This window comes from Halichoeres trimaculatus, unplaced genomic scaffold (assembly GCF_033239565.1).
Source record: "Halichoeres trimaculatus isolate MK-OKI-2021-1 unplaced genomic scaffold, fHalTri1.1 fHalTri1_scaffold_23, whole genome shotgun sequence".
In the NCBI taxonomy this organism is placed as follows: domain Eukaryota; kingdom Metazoa; phylum Chordata; class Actinopteri; order Labriformes; family Labridae; genus Halichoeres; species Halichoeres trimaculatus.
The window spans coordinates 18,837,085-18,865,016 of record NW_027437201.1 but is presented as its reverse complement, the minus strand read 5'-3'; the positions used below and the strand labels follow the sequence as shown (position 1 = coordinate 18,865,016).

Below are 27,932 nucleotides of genomic sequence, written 5' to 3'. Positions count from 1 at the left end.
CATCTGATCTGAAAACGTTTTGACTTAAAATGGAAAAATGTTCAGTTTCTGTCACGAAATAAAAAAAAAGTTGGTTTTGTTTTTGAGTATTTAAATCACAGCTGCTGTTGCGAGTATTTCTTGAAATTGTCGAAATGGTGTAAAAATGCAGCTTATGCATTGGTCAACATTTTTATTCCAACAGTTAATTATGCCATTGATTTAAAAAAATGTTGTTGTTTTTTTTATTTTCGTTGAATGAAAATACACAGCAGACAGTGTGTGAGATTAAACTTTAAAGTTAAGATTTATTAAGATTCAATAAAAAGCTATTTTGGCTTTAATATGAATAACCTGCAGTGTAAAATATCATCCTTATGATCTGTAATAAATTATTTACAGTCCGTGTCTTTCAGAGGGCAGTGTGTGTGTGTGTGTGTGTGTGTGTGTGTGTGTGTGTGTGTGTGTGTGTGTGTGTACAGACGAGGGACGAGTCTCGCTCATGGGAACCTATCACGTCCTCCCTCTGCATCAGACCCACCTCCAACAATATGAGCGCTTACTAAATGTATATATCATAGGTTAGAAAACTGAGCGTGTGTCTGAGACACTGGCAGCGACTCCACATGTCAAATAAGACGACACAGTCACCTGCTCGGGTCATAAAAAAAAGTGAACAGATAATTCTCAGCTGATGGATTTATGTCTTCATTTATAGTTTGCTTTGTTTTGTCGGCCGGGACTCAGAAAGTTTGTGGCCTGTCAGAGCACTCAGAGTGATTCATGTGAGGAGAAGAGTCCAAACGGTGCTGTTTGTGATTTGTTGTTGTTCATGCTCTCATTCATCTGGACGCACGAGTGGAGCCTTATGACATTACGCACAGAGCGGGAGCGGGGCTGCAAATGGGCGGCATAGGTGGCAACCTCTACCTCAGCATGTTGAATGGGACTGAAACGCAAACTTTTGGAAAGAACACCGACATCAGCAGCCACCTGCACCGCAGCGGGAAGGATCTAACTGAGTTCAAAATGGGGATTCAGGACGCCAGGTTTTACTACCCGGACTCTGTTCAGAGCGGGCAGGACACTCTGACTCTGCCGTATCACTCGGAGCAGGCAGTGGGAGGGTACGGGGCACAGCCCGGCAGGTTTTACGCACAGACCCTCAGCAGCTGCCCCTACGGCGGGGTGCGCTCTCCACCGAGGAGCGGAGCCGGGCAGGGTTACATCCCGGCGGCAGGAGACGGGTTTCCCACGGGCGGGAAAGACATTTACTCTCCCTCTCCGGAGAATTACCCAGCGGGCTTTCAACACGGCTACCAGCGACCGCCTCTCTACCCTTTACCTGGGCTACAGGTGTGCGGGAAGACGCAGGCTCTGCTTAATAACTACCCGCTGTGGGCCAAGTTCCACAAGTTCCAAACCGAGATGATCATCACCAAACAGGGGAGGTAAGACTGACTCTCAAAGTCGATAGATTTGCTTCTTTTTGCACCTTTAAAATCCACAGGTTCTGCTGCGTCGCAAATCGCTGGTTGTCTCCAAAGTCGATCTAAGAAAACGTATCCAAACTCCAAATTACGCACGAAATTACGCGCAGTCCTGTTCCTGTAACACGACTTTTAATTTCTTGGTAGCAGTTTGCCCTTAACGATGAGCCACCACCACCACCATAACCAGTACACCACAGTGACTTTACAAGTTAGATTAACAGAAGAGGTTTTCTGAGAACTAAATGACACCTTATCGCCTCGTCATGCTGCCTTCACGGACTTAAAATCATACTTTACATTTCTGCAGCCCCTCGCAGGACTGTGCAGACTTCATCACCACATCACCGGTCAGGCGGTGACGGAGGTGTTGGCAGCTTTGAGTTCGAGTTTTAAGCATGGTGAGAACGACCTCTGAACCACATGCACAGCTCAGAGTTAGTCTCGTTTGAACTTTGCTCCTTTTTGCGCACACCTGGTCCTAACCTGATTGAGTCATAACTGGAGCACTGAAAGCAAGAACATTTAAATGCACCTTTTAAAGTTCCCTGAACATGTTGATATGATCTACAGTGCATGTGTTTGATTGGTTTAATGATTTCTGCAAAGTAATTTCTGTTATGTAGTCATCTTTTTTTCCATGCAGAAAAAAAATCTGATAAAATAATCATCTGAGCAGAAATTAAGATCAAAGAAATTGTGAGAAGGTGTAAAACATCAGCTGCTGGAAAACATTTTGTCACCTCTGTTAGATCCCACCTTTTAAAATTTCATTAAAGTGTTTTGCACAAATTAATTTTCACAAAGCTACTAATTCCTCAAGTTTTCTTTTACATAAATGATCGCTTAAAAATCAAATCTGCGTGGAATAAATGTCTCATCTGCTCAGACCGAGGGCGCTTTGTTAATAAATCACCGGACAAACTTTGTGATCAATAACTCAGAGCGGCATCACGCAGCTGCAGCAGAAAGGATGAGATTTAAAAGAAGTTATTTTTATTATTTTTGGTGTTTTTGTTTCTCCTGAGCGAAGAGAAGGAGAGAGGAGAGGGAGACGGCGCTGCCGGGTCCTCTGATGGGTCAGTGAGCATTAAGGCGCAGTCATGTCGATGAGGATTAATCCTGTAAAACGCGACACTTGTGTTTGACAGAAGGTTTGAGGCCACGCAGTTCTCATGGCGCGGATCTGTGCAGAAAACAACAGCGCTGTCACTAATATGACGCTGATATATTGACGATGAATTCACTCCTTAATGCCCTCAGGACTCAGGAATTTTCTCCAGGTCTAAAAATGAAATAATCTGAAATAAATGTTTTTTATTTATTTTATTTTTGCACGTTTTGCATTTGCACAGTATTTGAGCAAGAGCTTAATCTGCTGCAGGTTTGACTTTTGTTAAAACTTACTTTACAAACACCTGCTGCCAGAGCTGCTGCAAAGAAATCTTGTGAAAATGCTGCTCTGTGCTGCTTTTGAGTTGATCTCTTAATTTAAATTTGAAAAAAGTAACAAAGCCTCAATTTTATCAGTATTTGTTCCAAATTGTCTTCATAAAATAGAATATATAAGATATAAAGCTTCTTTATCATAGCCTTATTTACAAAATGTTGAGTTTAAGATTTTCTGACTGTGTGTAAATCATTTGAACCTCATCAAATGTTGAAAATAATGCAAAAACTGACATCAAATGTTGACGCTTAAATAAATATTGCCTCATGAAACATTTATGCTAATTTTTTAATTTGATGATGGCAACACGTTTAGCCAGGAAAAACAAGACACACAAACCAGTTTTCTAAGCTAAAAGAAGAAAAATCTTCACTTTTAGGGTTAATTTGCAACAGGTGAGAAACATGTATGGGTTTAAAATGTCTGAGTCTCAGAAACACAAGTTCTACCAGAAAAAAACTTTGACAATTTCAGAATAATTCGTCTAAATGATTCATGTAATCTGGGAAACTCTTGCACTAAATGGACAAGGCTGGAAACTGCAGGGCCGTGGATTTTAGGCCTTTGGATGGCTGTGCTTTAAAAAACAGATGAGACTGTAGTGGAAGTCACTGCATGGGTTTGAAATCGCCCAAAACTGGACACAGTTCATTGTTGCATTTACAAATACAGTTTAAAATGTCACGATGCAAAGAATAAACATGTATAAACATGAGCAATGGAGACCTTTCTGTGCTCAAATCTGTTAAAGATGGAGAACTGTCTCGTGGTTAAAGGACTTTTTTTTATCAATTTTTATTTTTTTGGGCTTTTATTAATAAGGATACGACAGTAGGAGAAAGAGTGAGGGGTGGACATGCAGGGACTGAGGCATTAAACCGACCCCAGCTTTAACCTCGGTGCATGGGGTGAGAAAACAGACACCAGGCCAAATCGAGGAAAACCTGAGTCCATGACATGGTTTGCACATCTGGAAGGGAGCTTTACTGCTGAACAACATGTGCAGGTTTTTTGAAAACATGTCTTCAGACACTGTGTGTGTGTGCATGTGTCAGGAAAGACCTTATATATTTCAGCAAGACAGTGACAAACCACAATCAGCTCAGCCTGGCTCTGTAGTAGAGAGCAGGGGCTGCCTGCAGGTCTGACTTATCACCTACTGAAGACTTCTGCTGCATGACTTTTAAACCATCAAACTATCTTTTAATAATATTTGATGTTTCTTGTGTATTTGTGGGTGAGGACTTTACATGGGTGTAGATTTGGTGAGGAAGTTTTGGTGAAATCAGAGAAAGCTAATGGGTCACATGTGATGCACTTATTTGTTTTTGAAGTGAAGTGTGTTTGAAGAGTGTGTGTCCTATTTTCTCTGTCCTTCTTTCACACACACACTCTGCTTTCTGAAACACACCTAAAAGGATGTGATAACCCAAACATGTGTTTTAGGAGTGCGTCACTTTAATTGAAAGCAATCAAAACAGTGAAATACTCACACACTTTTACAGAAATTGTTCAAACTACCCGCAGCCTCAGCAGCTTCAGCAGCTTTAGCGTGATGGGTGTGGAGGTGTTATCCTTCCACATGAGACAAAAAAGCAAATTTTCACGTCGTGCAAAAACCACAAACCTCATTTTACCAACATTTCAAATGATGACGCTGAAAATGCTTCTTTTTTATTCATGCAAAACCAGCTGCACACTCAGCAATGAAGGCCTTTTACACACACACACAACCAAACTCCTGCAAGTTTCTGAGGAAGTTGAGCAAAGAAGAGCACCAGAAAGAAAGAAAGAAATAAAAAATAAAACAGTTTTTTTTTCCAGTTTCTGAGGTGAAATCCTCCTTAAATTTTCATCTGGCCTTCAGGCCTTCACATTAATTTTGCTGTGATTTTAGACAGAAGTCTGAGGGTCTGCATTGTTAATCAAAACCCAGAGTGCAGGCGAAAGAGAGTTGAGAAAGTAAGAGAAGGGTCAAACAGGACTGAGCCTTTAGATGGCCACGCCGAGGAGGTGAGGCACCTTTGAAGTTCAGGAAGTAAAAGACTAGATTCTCTTTTTTTCTTCAGTAGACGCCTGCACGCTGTACAGCCTGACAGATCTCTCAGAAGTTTTGCTCGGGTACCACACCTGGGCTTTGAAATCTCGAGACATTTTCAGGGCTTGTAGTGAAAGGGAGGTGAATTCATCTACACTTCTCATGAGCTAAATTCAGATCACCACACAGGCTGGTGCCACTGCAGGTCGAGGTTTGGCTCCTGCAGAGATCATCAGCACTGCACACACACACACACACACACACACGCACACACAGGGTGGTGATATAAATACAGCTTCTTTTTTTGTTGTCCAGGCTGAGGAAGAAATCACCTCCGAAGCAGCAGACAGAGACCTTCATGGTGCATGAAAATGGGGGAGTTTAGTGACTGATTGTGAAAAGAGAAAGTGAAGTTTTTCCCTCATTACTCTGATTGAGCTAATGTAATAATCCTACACCTGGTGTGTTTTCATTTCTGGTATGAGTCAGACGATAAACTTTTCCCTGTCATAGTTTCCAAGAAGCAGCTTCATTAAAGGGGACTTTTGATGGAAATTAAATTAAAATATTATTAAAAACTTAACTTCTTAAGACTCAGCATCCACATATGGACATAACATTTCTGCCTCTCAGACCCACGATACTTTATTGTTTAAAACTTTGACCCATTAGCCAAATTTAGGGACACTGCCCACATCATCATTGGGTGAAATATAAACAATACACCTATTTTAGTGAAAAAAACCCAACAAATTCATGTGCACAACAACTTCTAGAGAACTCATAACACTAATAACCAAAGACCAAGTTTAGTTATACTCATGAGGAATGGGTACCTTTCACATTTGAAACGATAGGGTACTGATGCCCGGTACCTGGCAAATGATATCAGTACTCAACGGTACCAACTTTCAGTACTTTTTTTGTGTTTATGTGGTAAAAAATATCAACACATTTAATAATAAAATGTATTTTTTTTTTCAGTTTTACATATTCATTCTTTAATACAGGGGTGGCCAACCTTTGGTTCGTGAGCCGCATGTGGCTCTTTGTCTTTTGGTGTGCGGCTCTTTGATCCATTCTTAAATTATAAAAAATAAAATATTGTTTTGTAGAGTGGTGTGCTGATCAATCTAAAATATTGATGTATTGATGCAAAGTTGAGATCAGTATTGATCAAAACTTGGGTGATGAGATTGATACTTAAGTTTCAGTTTCTCTTCTCTACATGTGCTCCTCTCAATCGCTTGTGCAATCATAGATAGATAGATAGATAGATAGATAGATAGATAGATAGATAGATAGATAGATAGATAGATAGATAGATAGATAGATAGATAGAATTTTTTGTGGCTCTTGATCTCTGACTGGTTGGCCACTCCTGTTTTAATATATAAACTCGCAGTGCTGTGTTCATGTCCAGCATGGAAAATCACCTACTGTTCCACTCCATCACAGTCACAAGGTTGCATTCAGGTACAGAAACATGGTACCTTTTGATTTTTTGTGAACAGGATTCGGTCAGTACCTATAAAAGTACCTAATTTGGTACCCATTCCTAATACTTATTAGGCCTTAGTTCTCCCAAATAGCAAGGTGAATTAAAAATTGGACGCCAGACACTGCAAAAACATGAAATGTTTCTAGGTGTATTTGTCTTATTCTCAGTAAAAATGTCTTTTTAGACTTAATATGAGCCACATTCACTTGACCAGTCCAGAAAAGTGTCTTATTTAAAGTTAATTAAATAAAAAAAAAGTCTCTGAATTGCTTGAAACAAGTAAAAAAAAAATCTGCCAATGGATTAAGAGAAATGTGCTTGTCAAGACTAGAATAATGTCTTAATACAAGTTTGTTATAAGCAATTCAGACCTCATTTTGTCGTTAAATAACTTGAAATAGGACACTTTTCTGGACTGCTCAAGTAAACGTGGCTCATATTTAGTCTAAAAAGACATTTTTACTGAAAATAAGACAAAAACGGGTTAAAGTCACTGAACTAGCCGTGGATCATCAGTCTGGTGTGTTACAGTTACATGTTTAAGTTTGAGCTTGAAGGTAAAAGCTGCTGCAAACTTCACGCCGCTGACGTTCTGCTTGACCGTACAGAAGAGTTCAAGGAAGGAGACTCAGATCTGAACCCAAATCTTTCTGGGAATTAATGCAGAGGTGCTTCAGACTGAGAGGATTCATGCTCATCTGATCTTTCTGCTCCACTGAGTCCAAACTCTGACATGAATCAGAGGGGAAACAATCTTTCGATTCATGTTGTGCCAAAGACTTATCGATACTCTGCAGCTTTCAGCGTCCTTATCGCAGAGAGGCAGAATTATGAAGCTGTTATCAGACTTTTATCAGCATTTATGGGGAAGTTTCGACATTAAATGAGGATAGATAAAGTTATATTGATGATAATGTCTGGACTGTGGGTGATTGGTTAACTCATAATCAAAAATACATCCATCGTTCAGGCTTCAGAGGTGAATAATGAAGCTTGTTTCCAAAGTGGGTATGTCATATTTTGGGCATTTTCACTTCACATCACAGAGGAAACTGAAGTGGGCGTCTTCTTCTTGTGCTTTAACACGTTTAAATATAATAATTTCTAATTATATCAAACAGAAGGTAAAGTGCATCAGCTTTTTCTCTCTTCATATCACTCCATCTCTGTGTGTCTGAAAGCAGAAGTTGGACTATTCAGGGTTTTGACAGAATGACTGTCACTTCCTGTTCAGCTGTTTATGTACGCGTATGCAGCTTTTCGCAGAAAGTTCTAGTGCCAATGTGTTTACCCGAGCTTCCTGTAAAATAATCTCCTGAAATAACGAAGTCCAGCACGCTTCAGGGTGCAGGCCAATCCCTGTTGGCCTCAGCAGCGGTATTTTCTGACTGCTGCCTGTCTATATTTGGTTTTTATGAGGGTTAATGGAGGCGAGGAGGGTAAAAATATACTGTGAATTTGTAGTTTGGTTAACCAGATACCAAAAATGGAGGAAAAGTCTGTCTAAACTCCAGGAAGTGGTCTTCCCAAACAGAAGAGGTGATGATGTTGTTGTAGTTTCAACATCTCTTGTGTCATCTTTGATTAAATAATGAGTTTCAATGATGCAAACTTTGATTTTCTGCTTTTATTTTTGGATTGAAGTTGTAGATGAAGACATATCTGCACTGAAGTGAAGACGTATCAGGAAGCAAACACCTCAGTGTAAAGCGTGAAATCATCAGCATCAAACGATGATTTCACATCGAGTCACTGAATTCCTCTGCTCCAGCCGGATGGAGAAGCAGAGCGTCCGTGTTAAAGAGTGCTTGTGTCCGGCAGCAGCTGTAGACTGGCATGTTTTCGTCACAGATGATCAGGCGCTCGCACGGTGACAAAAACTGGACCTGAACTCCTGTCCGGATGAATCAGCCGGTGCACTCATGCAGAAAAGTCCTCTCCCCAGTGAATATCCAGCTCCTCTTCTCCTCTTCTCCTCTTCTCCGTGCATCCCCAGGACAAACCCTCCCTCCCTTCCTCCTCCTCCTCCTCTCCACCCTCTGCTCTTTCCCTTTCCTTTTCTCTAACCTCTGTTTCCCCCCGCGGTTTCCCCTCTGTCTACCCAAACCCAACCCCCATCCTCCTCCTCTTCCTCTCTGTCTCTCCAGCATCCACACAGTTTATTTTGATTTTCTTAAATGTCATCACCAGCCGTCGTCTCTCTGTATTACTGGCTGCTTCACCACACTGATCTGATCCTACACTCCTCTGTCTGAATGAAAAGGCTTCAGTTATGACTTTTCATCTGTTTTTGTTCACCTGGATGAGGCCGAGGGAGCGCCAACCAGCCCACTGTCGTTACCGTCAAGTCTGCTGTGAGTCAGAGTGGCACAGTGGCAGGTTGGTTAGGGAGGCTGTCTGCTGGCTTTAGAGCTGTAGGTTTGATTCCTTCTGCTGTAGACGCAGTTTATGTTTATATATGTATCAGGGTCAAATGTCTGTGTCTGGGTTTCTTGCTGTCCAGATCTACCATCTGGTATTAGTTCATATTTAACTTGCCCAACTTTTTTGTTGGTATTTATACATTTTGGGGAAAGATCCAACCTCAAATTGTGCCTCAAACACAGCAGGAGAAGAGAGGCCTGCAAACTGACTTAATACCTTAAATAGTTGAACACATTTAATGCAAAAATCTTTGATCTTTTTCTTTTTATCCTAAATTTCTTTTAGATATCTCTCACAAAATTTAATTGCATGCAACACACAGAAACAGCTGTTTGAGAAAACATTGCATCTTTTTTAAAACTGCTGGTAGCTGCAGCTGCTTCCTGCTGAGTTTTTTTATCTAAAGTAATGACATCACAGGAGGGGCGGGGCCAACAGGTGCAAACCCTTTAAAGCTCCCATATTCTGCTCCTTTTCTGCAGTTTAATATGGATCATTGATGTCTTAATGAAATGGTAGTAACATGTTTTGGTCCAAAAAGCCAAAAAAATCAAGCACAGCATCATTGTTTCCAGGCTCTCATAGCCCCTCTGTTCAGAACGCTCTGATTTAGTGGGCGTGGCCTTCATATGTAAATGAGCCACCGCTGATACCACCCCGCTCTTCCACGTCACTGAGAGCGGCGCCACGAGCTCCGAGTGCACAATGTTTAGGAAACAGCGAAGCTCGTTTACCGTAACATTACAGGCTAAAACAACAGGCTAACTGCAGCTAGAGTTAGCATCCTGAAGCTAACACAGAAACAGGGGGGACACTGAGGAAAAGCTCTTACATCTGCTCCACAGCACACAGCATTTAAAATACTCACATTTCCAGGGTCCGAGGTTTGTTGGTGGATGGTTGGTAATGCACCTGGATTCAGGACCAGTCTATTGGCTAGCCCTCTGTTGGACTGTCCAAAGTTGGAAAAGCAGTCGGCCGTGAAGTGACTAGCACACACATGCACAGTTTTACTGAGTGTAGCTGGAACATTTCCTTGATAAATGAACTCTAGACACTTAGTCTGTCTTCTTCTGAGATGGGAAGCTTGTGCATGGAACTATGTGGCTGTTCACAGCCAAAAACAGAGCAGTGATGGCTCTTCAACTTCAGCATTCTCCGGGGGTTCGAGGGTACCTACTCCAGTGGACCAATCAGGTCAGACTTGCTCCTGATTGGTCAAAACAGGGAATCGCCAACGTCGGCAAATCCCCAAAATCCAAACAGCTCGTTTTAGGTCAAGATTTTACATTCACAAGCACTACTAAATACCAGTTTTGTAATTAAATATCACATTTTGTGGGCTGCGAGGAAAGCCAACGACCCACAAATTTCACTAAAAGACTTAAAGTAATTTTTGCGTAATATGGGACCTTTAAATCCAGTCCTGCAAAATTGCAAAACTGAGGTGGTGCTAACGTCAAATCTTGTTTTTAGGTTCGGGAGGCTTTTTGTTTGCATGTCATTGTGAAACATTTGCCTTTATTGCTGCTTTTGACAAAAGTCATCTTGTTGGGTCTTTAAGAGTTAAATTCAGCATATTAAGATGCAGCTGAGCTACCTTTAATCCAAAAAAAAAGAAGTGCATGATTTGCATTAGAAGTTAAAGTTAATATAATAAGTTCAAGGTAAGCCCCCAAAGCCCACCACCCAGTGCCCCAGTTTTGCAGACCACGAGAAAGAAGGAAAAGACTCCTTCACCACAACTTTCAGAGGGCATGCTCCACTTTTAAAACCTCACAGACAAAAGTTACCTGCACTATGAGTCAAACAGAGTCAGAATATCATATGAATACTTCAAGTTTAAGCTTTCACCACAGAGCGAAGCATACAGGCGCAGACAGCTGCATCACAAAACCTGGCAATAAGAAATAAATAAAAGCAGAGGTGCACTGCAAAATCTAAGCAAGAGTCGTTTTTTGTCAAAAATGTCTTATGTGACTTCACATGACTCACATTCGTCCAGAAAAGTGTTTGATTTCAGAATAAAAGATCAAAACGGGGCCTGTATTGCTTGAAGCTAATTCAATACCAAAGATCGCTTCATCTCTTATCGTATCTGTCTCTACTGTTTTCTGTGTTTGTGTTTTCAGCTTTTTTATCTGAACTCTATACTGAAAGCCTGAGAGCCGCCCACACATGCAAATACCCCCTTGTGTTGTGTTTTCTATGGTTTCCCCTGGTGCTGGTTATGATTTCCTATAAACGACCCATTATCAGTGAAATTGTCAAAATCAGGCAGGGAGGTAGAAGCAATAATTTATCACATTTTGACCTAAAAAAAAAAAAAATACTTAACTCATACTTAAAACATACTTTATTTGAGTATATATTGCTATAATGACTCATTTTTTCTACTTTGTTATGATAGAATATCTGAACTTAACATTTTTTTTGCAATTTCATAACAAGCTTGATTGTGAAGCTTTGTTGCATGACAAAGAAATGTGAGTTTTTAGTATTTTTACCAGATGCATTCCTAACACAAAGTCAGTTTGCTAACTCTGATATCAAAGAGCAGAAGAAGCTTTCTAGAGTACTCTCACTGAGTGTAGGAGGGCAGATCCATTCATACGCCAAACAGCCGAGTTTCTGTTTTCACTTGTATTAAACTGTGCGATGGAAGAAGAGCCCTTTCACCTGTTCTCTGCGAGCTGCTGCCACGGTTCAGTTTCACCCAGAACTATGATTGATTGTTAAACTGGACTCTCCGTGTAGCCAGAAAGACCCAACTGGGAGTGCTCAGGGCAGGGTTTGTCTTACCGCTGAAGGGTAAGAAGAGAGGGTGTGGGTGTGTGTGTGCACGCTCAGAGAGTCATCAGTCAGACTCACAATGGAGGGTACAGTTGATGGCTGGTGGAAAAGTCCCGCTTGTGGAGTTTTTTGAGACATATGTAGACTAATAAAACTTCTTCCCTACTTCTTGACTTCAGTCAGACAGAGAAAAGTCTGTTTTTGACGTAAATGAGGGTCTGAATATGGATACGAGGATGGTTGGCGGACAGTTGTTGCCGTTGAAAGGAGTGGAGATCAATGCCTGATTAGAGATTTTGATGGCACGATTGGAGTCTGAGTAAAAATCATAGTTTCATAACAATCACAATTTGTGTGCTGTTATTAATTTTTACAACATCACTCCTGTAAAAAATCACTTGAGCTTACTTTAGAAGTTTTAGTGTTTTTATTTAGTTTTGTTTAGTGTTTAGTGATCAAATAATATAGATCAAAATGACAGAGATAAGGGGGAAAAAAAATCTTTGATCTGTCTTTTTGGAATAACATCTGTTGACTTTAACTCTTTCCATCCTGAAACATAGCTAATACTGAAGTTGAGTCAAGGAGTCAGAGTAAAAACAAAAAAAAAAACAAAAGGTCTGTTTTATTTTGGACTTCATATAAACCACAAATAAGCTTTGAGTTCCCTTTTAAACAGAATAAACGTGGCTCAAAACCTGATCTAACGACCAAACTGCTCCAGTGAGACGTCAGGTTTTATTTTCCTTAATCACACAGCTGAAATGCTCTGCATCATATCTTGTGGATTCATTTTTTAAAGTTTAGCTCTTGTTGTTTGGAGACAGATCTTTCTTATCGCCGTATTTACAGATGGTATCATTTTTTTCCGACCCACACCAAAGAGTTATTTAGAAAGAAAGCAGAGGGTGTTTCTGAAGAGGAAGTCTGTTTTCTTTTTGTGTATCGTCATTTCACTAGCTTTAGCTTTGGACTGTAACTTCTTCCAAACGATATGAAACACTCACCGGCTCTTTTATCAGAGTTTAAATCACACGACAGAGATGTAAAGATGCCACACACAGGGTGTGTTTTCTGTCATAGAGGGTGTGCTGGTTGTTCATTTCTCATTACACATGCTCCATAGCCTGAGGAGCTGTTAGCCTGTAAAACAGCTGGGCCAAATGTCAAACATGTTGCCCTGATTTTATTAACACCAACTACATGCTGGTGAACCCGTATTGACCCAAAGAGCAGGGTGGTACAACATACAAGCAGAAAACACATGAGAGGATCCTGGATTGGCAGCTAATGTGAGATATTGTGTTGTCGTTTGGTAAAAAAGTTTTAATTAAGAGACTTAATTTGGTGTTTTGATTTTCATTTTCAGGTTTTAGTTTGTCCCTTCGATCACTCAGTTTTACACAATCTAGAGATGACAAAAAATCTGAGGTTTGGTGTCTTCCTTTCAGCTACTGTCTCTTTAAGAGTCATTTTAGAATCCTCCTCCACTGTTGCAATGAAAGAAAAATCCTTGAAATTGAATTAACCAAAGTTTCTTGTCTTGAAATTAAAAATAATATTTCATGTTTTTCAAACACTCTGAATCTTTTTGACGTCTCAGTCTCCTTCATACGTGTTGTGTTTGTAGTTTTCTGTTTTCAGTCTCCACGTCCTATATTCCTCCTCCTTTAACCCGCCCTTCTTGGGCCGTGGCGCCCGGGGACGCCCTGACCTCCCGGTCACCCCGTCTCACTGAAGCCCTCTGACATCGAAATAAGCTCAACCTGTAAAGCTGCTGCAATCAGAGGCAGCTTCTGAGGCATCTTTTATTAACAGGAGCATTAAAAATTCACGCAGGCTCGTCCCCTGCACTCGTCAGACATCCTCTACACTTCACGTCCATTACTCTGATTCAACAGCGGGAGAGGAAACGCTCAGAGTCTTTAAGGGCCGAACGGGAAACACATCCAAACTTCACCTCCACTCATCAGCTTTTCTTTAGTTACAGTCAGTTTTAGATCTATGAACACACAGTTACAATCAAAGCTCTTTTCTTCCTCTATCTCATTTTACTTGGCTCGCTTTTTCAACCAGGGCCAAGTGATCCTGATTCCTACTGAAAACAAATCACTTTTACTTCCTTTAAAACATGTAATCCTTCACACAAATATTTAAAAAAAATAGTATTTCAAAACCCAACTGACAGATGAATCCTTTGTGTTTTTTATCTGCTTGCATTTATTTAAAAGAGAAATAGGGTCCAATTTCTTTTTAATTGTTGGCATTTAAAACTATTTTAATGCTTCTTCCAATACAAAAAGTGACCTGTATTTGGGGCTTTTCATCCTTTTAGAAAGAAAAATTTTAGTAAAAAAAAAAGTTGGATGTCAAAACCTAAAAGTGGAAAAAGTTTTGGATTTCCAGTTGAAGTACAAACGGCTTTTTTGAAAAGTTGCACGAGAATAATGTGAGAGTGAGAAGAGATTTGCTCAACTTGTGACATCACTAGTTGGCTATGAGATGCGATACTTACCTAAGACAAACATCCTTTCCAGCCCAAACAGCTCTAATTATGACTTCTCATTTCAAACAGAGGATACATAATTTTGTAGCATTGCAGCAGTGGAGGAAGCTTCTGGAGAGCTTGGATCCTGAAAGGGTGAAATAAAACTTTAAGAAATATAAAGATATTATACAATTACTGAAGTAGTTTTAAGCAATTTTTCATGGAGGCAGATGTCTAATTTATGTCTCCTTTTCAGTGCTTAAGGTCCCATATTCTGCTCCTTTTCTGCAGTTTAATATGGATCATTGATGTCTTCATGAAATGGTGGTAACATGTTTTGGTCCAAAAAGCAGCCTTATTTCCAGGCTCTCATAGCCCCTCTGTTCAGAACGCTCTGATTTAGTGGGCGTGGCCTTCATATGTAAATGAGCCACCGCTGATTCCGCCCCGCTCTTCAGCGTCACTGAGAGCGGCGCCTCGAGCTCCGAGTGCACAATGTTTAGAAAACAGCGAAGCTCGTTTACCGTAACATTACAGGCTAAAACAACAGGCTAACCGCAGCTAAAGTTAGCATCCTGAAGCTAACACAGAGACAGGGGGGACACTGAGGAAAAACTCTTACACCTGCTCCACAGCATTTAAAATACTCACATTTCCAGGGTCCCAGGTTTGTTGGCGGATGGTTGGTAATGCGCCTGGATTCAGGGCCAGTCTATTGGCTAGCCCTCTGTTGGACTGTCCAAAGTTGGAAAAGCAGTCGGACGTGAAGTGACTAGCACACACATGCACAGTTTTACTGAGTGTAGCTGGAACATTTCCTTGATAAATGAACTTTAGCCACTTAGTCTTGTCTTCTTCTGAGATGGGAAGCTTGTGCATGGAACTATGTGGCTGTTTACAGCCAAAAACAGAGCAGTGATGGCTCTTCAACAGGAGTGGGAGGAGGCTCGGGGGTATCTGCTCCAGTGGACCAATCAGGTCAGACTTGCTCCTGATTGGTCAAATCCCCGAAATCCAAACAGCTTGTTTTAGGTCAGGATTTTACATTCACAAGCACTACTAAGTACAGGTTTTGTCATTACATACCACATTTTGTGGGCTGGGAGGAAAGCCAAAGACCCACAAATTTCACTAAAAGACTTAATAAAGTGATAATTTTCATAATATGGGACCTTTAAGTGTACTCCTGTAGTTTATCTTCTTACACAACCAGAGATGGGATTTTCTTGATCATTTCTTCCAGAAATAACATTTTAAAGTTTTCCAACCTGCTGAAATGACATTTTTATACCAATATAATGCAATAGATGCTTGATGGTATGAAAGAAAAATAACCTTGTGTTTTCCTTGTTTGTCCCCAGGAGGATGTTCCCCTTCCTCAGTTTCAACATCAGCCTCCTGGACCCAACCGCTCATTATAACGTCTACGTGGACGTGGTTCTGGCTGATCAGCACCACTGGAGGTATCAAGGCGGGAAGTGGGTCCAGTGTGGGAAAGCAGAGGGAAACATGCCAGGTATGTGTGCAACAAAACTCACATTAAAACACCAAATTACAGATAAATGCTTCACTTTTTCTCTGTTTGAATGAGTTGGATTGACTTGATAGTGTCCAGTGTGTTCATTACTCCAGAATGATTCAGAGAGAAATTATGTTTTTAAATCAATAGGCAGATAAAAACTGAATAAGTCCCACTTTGATAAGCACATTCTGGAGATCTTTAAGAAAAGCCTCAAACTTCAACAGTGATAGCGTCTTATTATTATCATATCATGTAGCTCCTTGGTACTTAAACACCTCAGCTTCATGAAATCACCTGTTAGTTTCCCGCTCTTACCTTCAGCGACGGATGAAAATGTGCTCACGTTTTTTTCCTGCTGCTTCCAGACACAGAGAAAAGCTCAAACACGAGCGTCCTGTGCTCACAGGATGAGTTGTAGACGTGTTAACTCAGCTCAGTGCAGCCGGGAAGATGTCGAGGAAGTGGTTTATATTTTGTGTTGTTTACAGTAGGTAAACCAAGATGTGCAACATGATGCACTCGTGATGTGAGAGGTTTCTGACACATTCTCAGTTGATTCTGCTCGTGTTGGAGTCGGCGACCTCACACAGCTTTCTGCAGAGAGGTTTAACTCCTCACAGCTTTAGCCACTGAAATTTATATTTGCATGTCTGTGCAGCGATACACTTTCAACCAAGTTCCCTTTTAGTTCTTGTTGGTTTATTTGCAAGCTTGCCTCATGTTTCTCTATCACTTAGTCCAGGGGTCTTCAACCTGTGGCTCTAGGGCCTCATGTGGCTCTTTGACTCCTTGGCAGTGGCTCCTTGTAGCTTAAAAAAATGTTTTTAATTTTTTTTTTAATTATTATTTTTCTTTCAGAGAGTATTAATGATTAAAGACATTGTCACTAAAAAAACATATGTATTTACATTTTGTTAACCTAAATATGCATCAACTATCACAATGAAGCTTTTATATTCTTTTTGTAACTTTTGCACATTTTTTGCAAGTTTTGCTGTTTCTTGTTTAGATTTTGTCAAAGATTTTAATTATTTAATTTTTTTTTTGAAATACTAATTTGAATCAATTTTTTAAAAAATGCAATTATCAAAATTTTTACATTTTTGAAAATTAAGCTTTTGAAGTGGCACTGTTTAAGTGTTGGCAAGTTTTTAAAACTTCAAATTTTTGCAAATTTTTTTGCTGATTTTTCTTATTAATTTTTATATATTTTTTGCACATTTTTGAAAAATGTCTTATTGAAATTTCATAAATTTGAAAATTTATCACATTTTTGACACTACAAGTTTTACATTCTTTCAATAATTTTCCTATGTTTTTGCAAATTTATTAAATATACAAAACTAAGACACCACATTTACAATTTTATGAACATGAAAAAACGTTTTGTTTAGATAAATATTCACTTGATTTTTTTGCTTTGTTTAGAATTACACCCTATTTTGTCTGTATTGTGAAGATGAAGTAGATTTTGTGGCCCCTGGATGACTGTAATCCAGATGAGCTGAGGTAAAATGGCGCTTTCGAAACTAAAGGTTGCAGACCCCTGACTTAGTCAAACATGTTTGCTTCAAAAAGTTCAGCATAAATAAAAGAGAAGGAGGTTTCTGTCTGTAGGAGTTAGAGGAGTAAAACCGTACAACTGCTCTACGTTTTTTGCCAGCTGTGAAACATACTGAAACTATTAGTGATGATTCTTCACGAGCCACAAAAGCAAACAGGATTATCAGCAACATGCAAGGGTAGAGGTGTCAGACAGGATGACAGATAGCACGCCAAAGAAACGCCTTTTCGTCTTAAAGCAATATTCATCGTCAGGGATCTGTTCGACCATTGCGAGACACCTTGGTGTTAGATTAAGTTTGTTTCATGACCACCAAAAATTCCTCAGAGGGAGCTTTAAAATTTCCCAAATCTAGATTTGATCAGTCAACTTTTGTTTTTTTCATTTTATTAACACCTTCATCAGCTAAATTCTTAAATCAGGGGATTCCCCCTGAAACATTTTAGTCACGCAGATGAGCTGTTACTCCTTCAGAGGCTCTTTAATCTAGAGTTTGAGTGACCACATCTGATCTTTGGGAATAGGAAAAAGGTCAAACACTTTTTAAAGAAACATTTTACATAAATTTTGAGCATTGATGTTTATACTTTAAAGAAATCTGGAAGCCGATGAGTGAATATAAAGGCCTGTGATGTGTCTTTTATCAGAAATTACTTATTATCAAATATTTAAAGTGATTCTATGACAATCATGCACCTTGTCTATAACTCCCACCTCCATCCTTATCTCATCATCTTCCTCTCATCAGCAATAATTTCCTCGTCTTCACACCTAAAACAAAAACAACACCCAGTTAACCCAAGACGATATTGAGCGTTTGATGAAAACCACAATAATGTAAATGACAGAGAGTGTAAAAGGTGTATTCACACACACACACACACACACACACACACATGCCAGCTGTTGTGTAAAGGTGACACTCGATGTGTTACAGTTGTGGAAACTGTGGTGAAACAGTTTTACTGAATTAGTTTTAATAGTTTGTTTGTGTGGCGTGCTGATGGGAGGTTAGCGGGTCACTGTGGTGACGCTGTGAGAAATCACAGCTTTGGCACCGACGGCAGGAAAATCAGTGCAGAAAACAGGAGGTGATCTGTTTTCAGGTCGTTTAAGCTTCATCACCTGCTGGCTTTTAGTCTGTTTTCAGCTTTGGATGCAAGTTTTGATGAATCAAAAACAAAGGCCTTTTCATAAGCAAATCCTGTAGGTTTGCACACGACTTTCCCATAATTCTTTCTTCTTATCTCTATTTCAGGAGTCAGTATTGTACCATTTGGATTTTTCTCATCGTGTTATCTTCTCTCCTCTCAGGGAACAGGATGTACATGCACCCCGACTCTCCCAACACAGGAGCTCACTGGATGAGACAAGAAGTTTCCTTCAGCAAACTCAAACTCACCAACAACAAAGGCAGCACCAACAATGTGGCTCAGGTACACTGTCACTTTAAGAGCATCCAGACCCATTTTTTTTCCTGCAAGGTGTCACTGTCTGCGTAAGGGGTCCAGCTTTTGCATCAGAAATTTAACACATTCACTGGAAAACTGAAATCTTATCAAGTGCTTTCTTCTTATTTTTACTAGAAAATGTCTTTTTAAAATTAATATGAGCCAAATTCGCCTGACTAGTCCAGAAAAATGTCTTGTTTAAAGTTATTTAAAGACAGACGTAATGATTATTTTCTATTTCTTAATTGATTTATATTAATTTATTATTTATTAATTTTTCCAAGCAATTCAGACCTCATTTTTGTCTTTAAATAATCTGAAACAAGACATTTTTCTGGACTTGTCAGGTAAATGTGGCTTATATCGAGTATAACAAAAAAAAATTTCTTAAAAACAAGACAAAAACACTTAACATTTCAGTTTTTTGCAGTTTTTCAGTGCAAATATGCAAATTTAAAGTCAACTTAGAGTACATGCAACCAATTTTCAACCAGAAAGTAAAAAGTTACCTCCAAATGTTTTATTCCAGCCCCATTTGCCTCACCTTTTCATCTTATAATTCTGAAAATACAAAAAATGAATGAATAAATAAATAAATAAATAATAAAATAATAATAATAATAATAATAATAATAAATGAATAAAATAAAATAAAATGAAATAAAATAAAATAAAATAAAATAAAATAAATGAAATAAAATAAAATAAAATAAAATAAAATAAAATAAAATAAAATAAAAGGTTAGATTTCTTATGTTTATTTTGTTTTGTTTTTGCAAACATTGAGGTCGCCCCCTGCTGGCCATTAGAGATAATTCAAGTGTTCCACATTTCCACATTGGTTTCACTTCACAGAACTTGTCACTGTGTCTACTTTTTATCAGATTAACACAGAATCATTCCAGTAATGATAAAATAAACAAACCTTCAAAAACTTTTCTTCCTCTGTGTCTCTCGTCTCCAGATGATCGTGCTCCAGTCGCTCCATAAGTACCAGCCCCGTCTTCACATCGTGGAGGTTAAGGAGGACGGCTCTGAGGACCCCTTCCTGTCCTCTAAAGCTCAAACCTTCATCTTCCCTGAGACTCAATTCATCGCAGTGACGGCGTATCAGAATGCTGATGTGAGTCACATGACGGGGAAATAACTTTTATCAAATTTAACTCAAGAAAAAAAATCTGCAAAGAGACTTTGTCAGTGTTTTCTGTCCTGATGAAGATTTTCAATCACAACAACAACTCTTCTAACCACTCTAACACCATCCTAATGTGCTCCTAGCATCAATGATTCATGTCAGAGCCGTGTTTCATGATAGAGGCCTCCGTTTATGTATGCATGTATGAAAAATTCACACACACTCATTTACATCCCTGCAATCTGCATTCAGTGTGTGAGCTGGGTTTAGTGTACAGTGACAGAGTTCATCTAAGAGTCAGATCACCTCAGCTGACCCAGGCTGAACACAGTGTGTGTGTGTGTGAATCTGAAGCAGCTGTTTATGTGGATGTTTCTCTGAAGATGAACACACTCATGTTTGTTTGGTTTTAACTCTGTAAATATAAATACATGTGTGTGTGTGTGGATGCAGACTCAGCGCTCAGATGATGAAGTCTAACACATCACCTTCATTAATTATTCCTCGGTGACCTCCTCTCTGTCTGCTCTCTTGTGTCTCCTGCGTGGTTGCTCACTCTCCCTCTTATTCCCCGCACAGATCACTCAGCTGAAAATAGATCACAACCCCTTCGCTAAAGGTTTCCGCGACAGCTACGACACGTAAGTAATCTTTAAAAGAAGCTTGTTTGCAGTTTGGAAAAAGTCATCAAATCTTCTCCTGGAGGGGAGTGAGCACATCTTTATTTGCGTCTTGCATTTGCGTCCTAAAAATAGTGCCTGAGGATGGTTTCATGTGGAGTGATATCTGCCTGATCTTATTTTAATATTGGAATGGATGAAACTGCAGCAGAGCTCGAAGCTGCACTCAGAGGGTGTGAGGGGCTGTGAGATGTTTGATAGATAGTTTGAGGTTTGCTCAGGAAGTAACACCTCTCTTTTTTTTCACTCCTCTCACACTCTGCACCCCCCTCCCCTCCTCCTCTTCCTCCTCTTCCTCCCTCATGCCTAGGCTGTACGCACCTCCTGACTCCGACCGCCTCACCCCCTCCCCCACAGAGAGCCAGCAGCTGCTAACAGGGAGCTGCTACCCTCAGGGCTACTTCTCCGAGCAGTACATGAGCCCCCTGCCTCAGGGCCGCTTCAGCATGGCCCAGCAGCGCAAAGACCCGTCCTCAAGCCCGGGGCCCCACAGCCACTGGTACCTGCCGCCTCAGCAGGGCGTGACCCCCAACCGGCTCGACTTCACCTCCTCGTATGAAGGCGACTTCTCTGGGAACAGTTTCTACAAACCCTTCCCCCTGCAGACGTCGGCTCACCACGCTCTCAGCTACTACCCCGACCACCCGTTCGCCTCTACTAGCGTTTCTGTTTCAGGAGCCACCTCAGCGGGCTGGACCACCAGCCGGCCCACTCCTCAGTACCTCAGCCACCCCAGCAAGCACGGCCCCAGTTTAGGCTGGTTCAGACCCATATCATCCTCATCCTCCTCTTCTTCTTCTTCCACGTCTCCTGGTAACCCCAGGCTTCACCCGCCCTCGCTCCTGGAGCCCCTGCAGACACCCCTGCAGACGCCCCTGCTGCAGGAGAAACCCAAAGACTCAGTAGAGGCGGTGGCTGAGGAGCCATGGCTCGAGCCGCCGTCTGTGAAATCAGCAGCCTCAGCGGACTCAGGCCTGTTTGAAGGCAGCGTCGGTGACAACAAGAAGAGGAGGGTGTCGCCCTACACGTCCAGCACTGAAAACTCCCCACCCCCACGCGGCGGAGACGTCTGCGAGAAGGACAGCAACAGTGACGCAGACTACTACGGCTACTACACCCACTGATGATCTCACACAGGGCTTCATGCGTCACCACAGTCTGTCCCAGCATCCTCCCAAGAGTCCAGTCCAGTCAGGGCTGGAGCTGAACCCAGAACCAGAACCACGCAGCAGCATCCGACCAGTCTTCAAAGCCTCAGAGTCAAACCTTCACAGCAGGAACTTTCAAGGTTACTGTCAAACTTCTCTTTGACCTGAAGTGGATGTGACTGGGACACTGCCCTGCGGTCACATAAACACCACGCAGACAAACAGACCTGTGACTTTCGCCGCAGAAGCTTCTGGAGATTTGGGGGTGAAAAAATGATCTGCATATCTGCTTTCTGACAGACGCCTGAAGGCCCTGTCTGTTCTTCCTGCATCAAACTCTCTCAGCGTCTCCTCGCCTCCGTCTCGTCCTTCTCACCCTCAGCCATTCACACGTACTCCCACAATATGCTCACGTTCACTTCCCCTGATCAGTCTGAGCAGAATTATAACTCACACGCTTCTGTCCTCCTCATCAATCAGGGCCTGGAGGAGCAGTGCAGTGCAGCACAGCGCCCACTGGTGGCCACTGGGAGCATTACAGGGTCAGAGTGGTCTGAGTTAACTAATGTCAGGAGGTTAAGAGGGTTTAAGCTGCACATGTCCTGAAGTACGACTGCTAATCTAACTCAATCCAGCTCGGACGATCTTATCTGTGTGTGAGTGTGTGTGTGTGTGTGTGTGTGGGTGCAGAAATAGCAGCTCCTCACACCTGGAGGCCGTCCAAAGGGAAACTGATAGAATTAAGGAATTACTCAGCAGCAAAAAGGAGAGCTTGTATCTTTTAAAGCTTCTTATGATATTTGGATTCAGGGTAAAAGTTTGGAGCAACCTGCAGCCGAACATTCAGCACTTTAAAATACCATGAACAGGATTCAAGGAGGGTCAGAGGAAAAAAAAATAAGAAAGAAAAAGAAAAAATAATATGTAGCGTCTTTCAAATAATGATATTTAAGCAACTAGACATTTTCCAAACTACAAACTACACTGAGAGCTGATAATCTAAAGATTTTTGTTCTTCCTTGAGCCAAAAACCTCAAATTCTGTCTACATACAAACTTCTTGAGCATGCAAATCTGTCTGCTTCGAGGATCAGGCGTCGTTATCGTCTAAAAGTGCAGCTTTACAGTTGATGCTTTTTAGTTTCTGAAACTGTCAGAGCGAGTCCTTCAGAGCTCAGGTCAGAGCTGTGCAGGGGTTTTCCATCTTTTTAATCGTTGCACGAGCTGTTTGATGAATCATAAGAACAACTCTGTACGCTTTTTAGACTTTAGCTCCGCTTTGAAAAACTTGTGATATTTCGTGTCTCAGTTTTCAGACTGCTGATCTAAAAAAAAAATCAAAGATAAGGTCTTAAATACGATATCTCAAATAAACACAAACCACAGCCTCTGAAAGGTGAAGAAACAGGAATATTTAGCGATGTCTCGCGGTCAGATTCTAGATTAACACACCCTCCTACTCAGCTCTCGTGTTGGTGCACTGAAAAAAATTGAAATCTTATCAAGCGTTTTTGTCTTATTTTAAGAGGAAAATGTCTTTTTAGACTTAATATGGGCCTCATTCTTCTGACAAGTCCAGAAAAATGTCTTATTTTGAGTTATTTAAAGGCAAAAATGAGGTCTGAATTGTTTGTAACAAGTAAAAAAAAAAATCTGCCAATGGAACAAGAGAAAGGTTACTTGAAAAAAGACATTATTCTAGTTTCAAGCAAATTTTCAAGCAATTTTTTCTTGTTCCATTTAGAGATAGACCAAACTGCATTCAAATGCCCTCAACCATATGTTCGTTAAACAGCTCCCGGGCTTAGCAGCATATTTTATAAAGTTAAATAAAAACTTGAAAAAAAAATAGCTTAAGTTTTTATATAGTAATTAAAGTTTTCCAAAATTTCAATGCAACTGCAATAAAACTGGACAGAATTGAGTTTATGCTGCCTTTTACAGGCATGTAATGCAGTCGAATTAATTTTCTGTTTAAATGTTTTGACCATCTAGGGCTTCCATAGAGTAGACAGGGAGAAATTGTGTGCAGAGAAGCATCAACAAGCAGCCCCCTGAATGTCTGCAGTTCAAAACATTTCTTATCATTTCAAAGAGACACAGAAACATATTCAAAACATTTAAAGAAACAAAACATAAAAAATAAAGTGACATATAAAAAACATAGTGACTGCAGACAGCAGCTCGGCTGCATCAGAGCCATAACAACACAGTTTTGAATTGGTTGCATATTGGCCGTCGAATAAAAAGGGAAGGCTGATGCCGATATGCCCCAAAATGCCAAATATCGGCCCTAATAATAGGCCCGGCCAATAATCGGTCTATTCCTAGTTCCATTGGCTGTTTTAACTTGTCACCACCAATTCAGACCTCATTTTTGTCTTTAAACAACTTGAAACAAGACGTTTTTCTGGACTGACCAGTTCAATGTGGCTCATATTGAGTATTACTAGATGATTTTTACTTGAAATAAGACAAAAACACTGGATGCAGCTTTAGTTTCTTGGTGGCCTTTGAGGCCAAGAAGCTCCTGTGATGAATGATAAGTAAGATCTTCCATCAGTCAAGATCTGAACCGACTGTTTCGTGCACAATGACCACCCTCTCCTTTCCACATTTTTGGGTAAAGGTTGAATTTGGAAACTCCTGGTGGAAAATCCTGCTTGGACTTTCATGCAGATGAAAAAACCCTCCAATTTCCTTGTGCATTAGTTTTGAGGACATTTTAGAGACAATGCCTCCAAAGCCACACAACTATAACTATATACAGATGAAACCCCAGATTAATCCCTCCATCAACAGCAACATAACTGGAAACCAGTGTTAGGAGAAAGAGAGACAAGAGCTTGAAGTGCACAGAGTGACATGCAGGAGAGGAAAGAATAAATCCTGAGACCTTCATGTTCCTGAGCTGCAGGTTTTCTCGTACAGTAGCATCAGAAGTGTGAAAAGTGGGTCAATCAGAACGGCTCCACACACCTGCTGCAGGTAAACGGACGAGGCAGCGTCACGATAGGAGCAGGAAGCACAAAGTGACCAGACAGACACAGGATTTCCCCCTCTGGTGCTGGGGTTGGATCATGTTGTGACAGCGGCTGACAGAGGCCCGGCTCTGTGCGCGGTGACAGAGATGAAGAGTGAGGCCGCAGTCGGCGCTGATCAGAGATCTGCTTCTCATTCCTCGCCAGGTGTGCTAATGGCGTCAGACAACACTGGGGGCGACAGTCAGGCACTTCCTCATGTGCAGCACAGGAGGGGTCACTTCAGTCCTCTATAGGCAGGGAAATAACTCACACTTTAGACGGCAGCCGCAGCTATACGCACACAAGTTCATCCAAGGTGGGATTTTAAAACCTTTCTGCTTAAACTTTAATCATAGGATGGAAAAAATATTTAAAGTCTGACTTTTCAGGGTTTCTTTGTTTCTAAACATTGTAAGAGCAGGTGTAGTTGCAAAGCAAAATGAGGGAGACATGTGTTTTAAATACAGTTCATGCACAGTGGAAGTATCATTGTCTCAGAAACAGACTCTTTCCTGCAAACATTATGAAATAAAATGAGGAAACATCACTGTAGGAGGAAAATGAAGCTGAGAAAAACAACTTTTTTATGACCCTAAGAACATGAAACACTCCAGACGTTCTTTGCATCAGCTCTGCATTAGTTGTGTTTTCATTTAAGCTGCAAATTCCTTCATCACTATACTTTAAATCCAGCTAATTTGCAACTTGAGTTGTGTTAATCTTCGCTTGCACCATCAATCTTCAGGATGCATCTTCAGCACACCTAAGTTGTGGCTAATCCTGTTTTTGAAAATATCTCTGCCCTAAAATGTCAAACAAAAGTGTAGTAGATAAATTTTCAATTGGCTATTCTTTCATTTAAGTTAAACTGGTGTAACAGTGCCACTGGAGCACTCTCTTCAGAAAGTCTCTTTCTGCAAAAAATGTCATTTTTTTACACTTCAGGTTTTGTGCAGATTAAACAAACAGGAAATAAAGAGGTTGTTTGCAATTTTAAAGAATGAATGCTTCAAGTTGCAAACATAAAAACAGATCCTCTGCTGGCTTCACACAAAGACTGACCTAAAATCTGCAGCCAGAGGATCACAAAAATGATGATGCACATCTCAGGTAACATTTGCAAAAGGAAATATTTGATCCTCATATTAAAAAATAAAACTTTAAATAAAAAAAATGATCAAGGTCAGTCACAGCATCAAGCCCTGGTACATTCTGTGCTTTCACTTGGTCACATCATCAGCACACACCTCAGGAACGCCCCCTGCTGGATATCTCCCCCATTACAACCAGCTTCCCCCAAAAGCTGCTCATGTTGAACCTCTTATCCCTCAATTTCCCATGAGTCTGTGCGTCCCCAGAGCCCTCTGTCAGAGAAAAGACATGTGGGAGTTTGTTTCCAGAGATTTTACTGTACAATAAAAATAAAAAATAAAAAATCAGAGGAGTAAAGAAGGGAGAGAAGGTCGAGTAACCAGCGTGTTTTTTTCTGTGTGTTGTCCATGTGCACTGTAAATGTGGAGGAAGAAAACGTCCTCCGTCGTCTCTTTAAAGAAGAGCTTTTAAAATGTGATGCATAAAAAGAAGAGATTTCTGGAGGGAAAGTTGTTATTTATTAAAAGGTGGCATAACTGTGTATTGTACTGTTGTTTTTTTATACATAAAATAAAAAGATGAAAGAAAAAAGAAAAAGTTGTGGTGCTTTAATTCACGTGGATCAACAGAAGAAAAACTTTTTTTTTTTTCAAAATGCAGAATATCCTACATCAGTTCATTTAACATCATAAAGAAATAAGAGTGTGATCTAAACACATTCACAGTTTAATGTTTCCAACCAGCTGGATATCTCTATCAAAGACGATCAAACAACAGTTAATGATTTTCATTTCTGATTCATCCCAACGTTGAAAACTCACATAGAAAATTCAAGTTTTGTGTTTTCAGGTGTTGAGCAGACAGAGTTAAGGATATGAACGACACAGGAATAAAATCAGAGTACTTCATATGTTTCACATCAGTACAGGTCTGTGAACCTCTCCACAGTCTGTCAGTGTTGATAAAATGAGGAGTTTGCACCATGCACTGACATTCAGCTGAGTATTAATGAGATGGATACAATAAAAGCTGGTCGGCATCAAAGGCAAACTCACAGTTTGGAGACAGAGCTGACCGCTGCAGCAGCTTCTTCTCCTCACCGCGCTTTACTGATAAAGACACCTCAGTGCATCAAAGCCAAAGTGATGCACGTTAAAATAAAATAAAGTGGTTGCAGAGAACCAAAGCCCTGAGCAGACGTGCACCCATACAGTTGTTCTACGCTGTTTTCAAAAAGTCGATTAAAAATGACTGCGTCAAATGATTTAAAGGTCCCATATAAGGAAAAAAATCACAGAGCAACCCTGAGGATGTGAAGGCAAAAAAGGCCTTTGCAGCGTTTGGGAAAACATGACCTTTACATAGCCATGCTTGTGCAAACCACCTGAGACGTCTTCAGCAAAGAGGTCTGATTGCCTGAAGTCACACTCAAAAAGTGGGAGAGTGAGTATGAAACACTTTCATAAATGTGGCTGCAACACTTCACCACTGCTTCTTCCTGAGCGTTCGCCAAATTAGTTTAGTTTTGGTGTTTTTCCGCCTCTGCATCCATGTCATAGACTGTATAAAACATGGACGTAGTCTACTAAACGTCACCTGTCTGTTTCTGAAATTATTTTTGAAGCAGATCGGCTACTGCGGCCATATAGGAAGGGGCAAGGGCTTCGAGTACAGCCATAGGGCGCACGTCAGTCACATGACCTGAGCTGTGCCTTTGATTGGGTGAGCTTGCGATCTTAATATCCTCTGTAGTAGTGAAATAAGCAACCCTGAGGATGTGAAGTAAAAAAGGCCTTTGCAGCGTTTATGTAGCACACCAATTGGGAAAACATGACTTTTACAAAGTGATGGGAACCGGCAGCATGATTGTGCAAATGCTGTCGTAAACGCAGTTGCAAGACTTGAGCAGCTGCCTCCTCCTGAACACTTGCCGTATTTGTTCAATTTTGGCGTTTTTCCACCTCTGCATCTATCTCAAAGACTGTATAAATAATGGACATAGTCTTCCCTACATCCTTTTTCTGTTTCTGAAATGGATTTTTGAAGCAGATTGGCTATCACGGCCATATTGGAAGGGGTCGTAAACGCGGCTGCAAGACTTCAGCATCTGCCTCCTCCTGAGTGCTCGCCGTATTAATTTAGTTTTGGTGTTTTT

At 40.6% G+C, this 27,932-nt stretch overlaps 1 protein-coding gene across 1 annotated transcript; it reads left to right on the top strand.

Annotated features, from left to right (window-relative positions):
- Positions 1-882: 882 nt before the first annotated feature.
- Positions 883-22,538, top strand: tbx21 (T-box transcription factor 21). The gene is made up of 6 exons (XM_074663433.1): positions 883-1,430; positions 15,525-15,679; positions 18,564-18,685; positions 19,665-19,823; positions 20,415-20,476; positions 20,826-22,538. The coding sequence occupies exons 1-6, from the start codon at positions 883-885 to the stop codon at positions 21,637-21,639; spliced, it is 1,860 nt and encodes a 619-aa protein (XP_074519534.1). The 3' UTR covers positions 21,640-22,538.
- The last annotated feature ends 5,394 nt before the right edge of the window (positions 22,539-27,932 follow it).

Excerpts from the sequence above, each read along its gene's own strand:
- tbx21 (XM_074663433.1), top strand. The coding sequence starts at position 883 with ATGGGCGGCATAGGTGGCAACCTCTACCTCAGCATGTTGAATGGGACT. Across the intron at positions 15,680-18,563 it reads AGCAGAGGGAAACATGCCAG|GGAACAGGATGTACATGCAC; the intron begins GTATGTGTGCAA and ends CTCTCCTCTCAG. Across the intron at positions 18,686-19,664 it reads GCACCAACAATGTGGCTCAG|ATGATCGTGCTCCAGTCGCT; the intron begins GTACACTGTCAC and ends TCTCGTCTCCAG.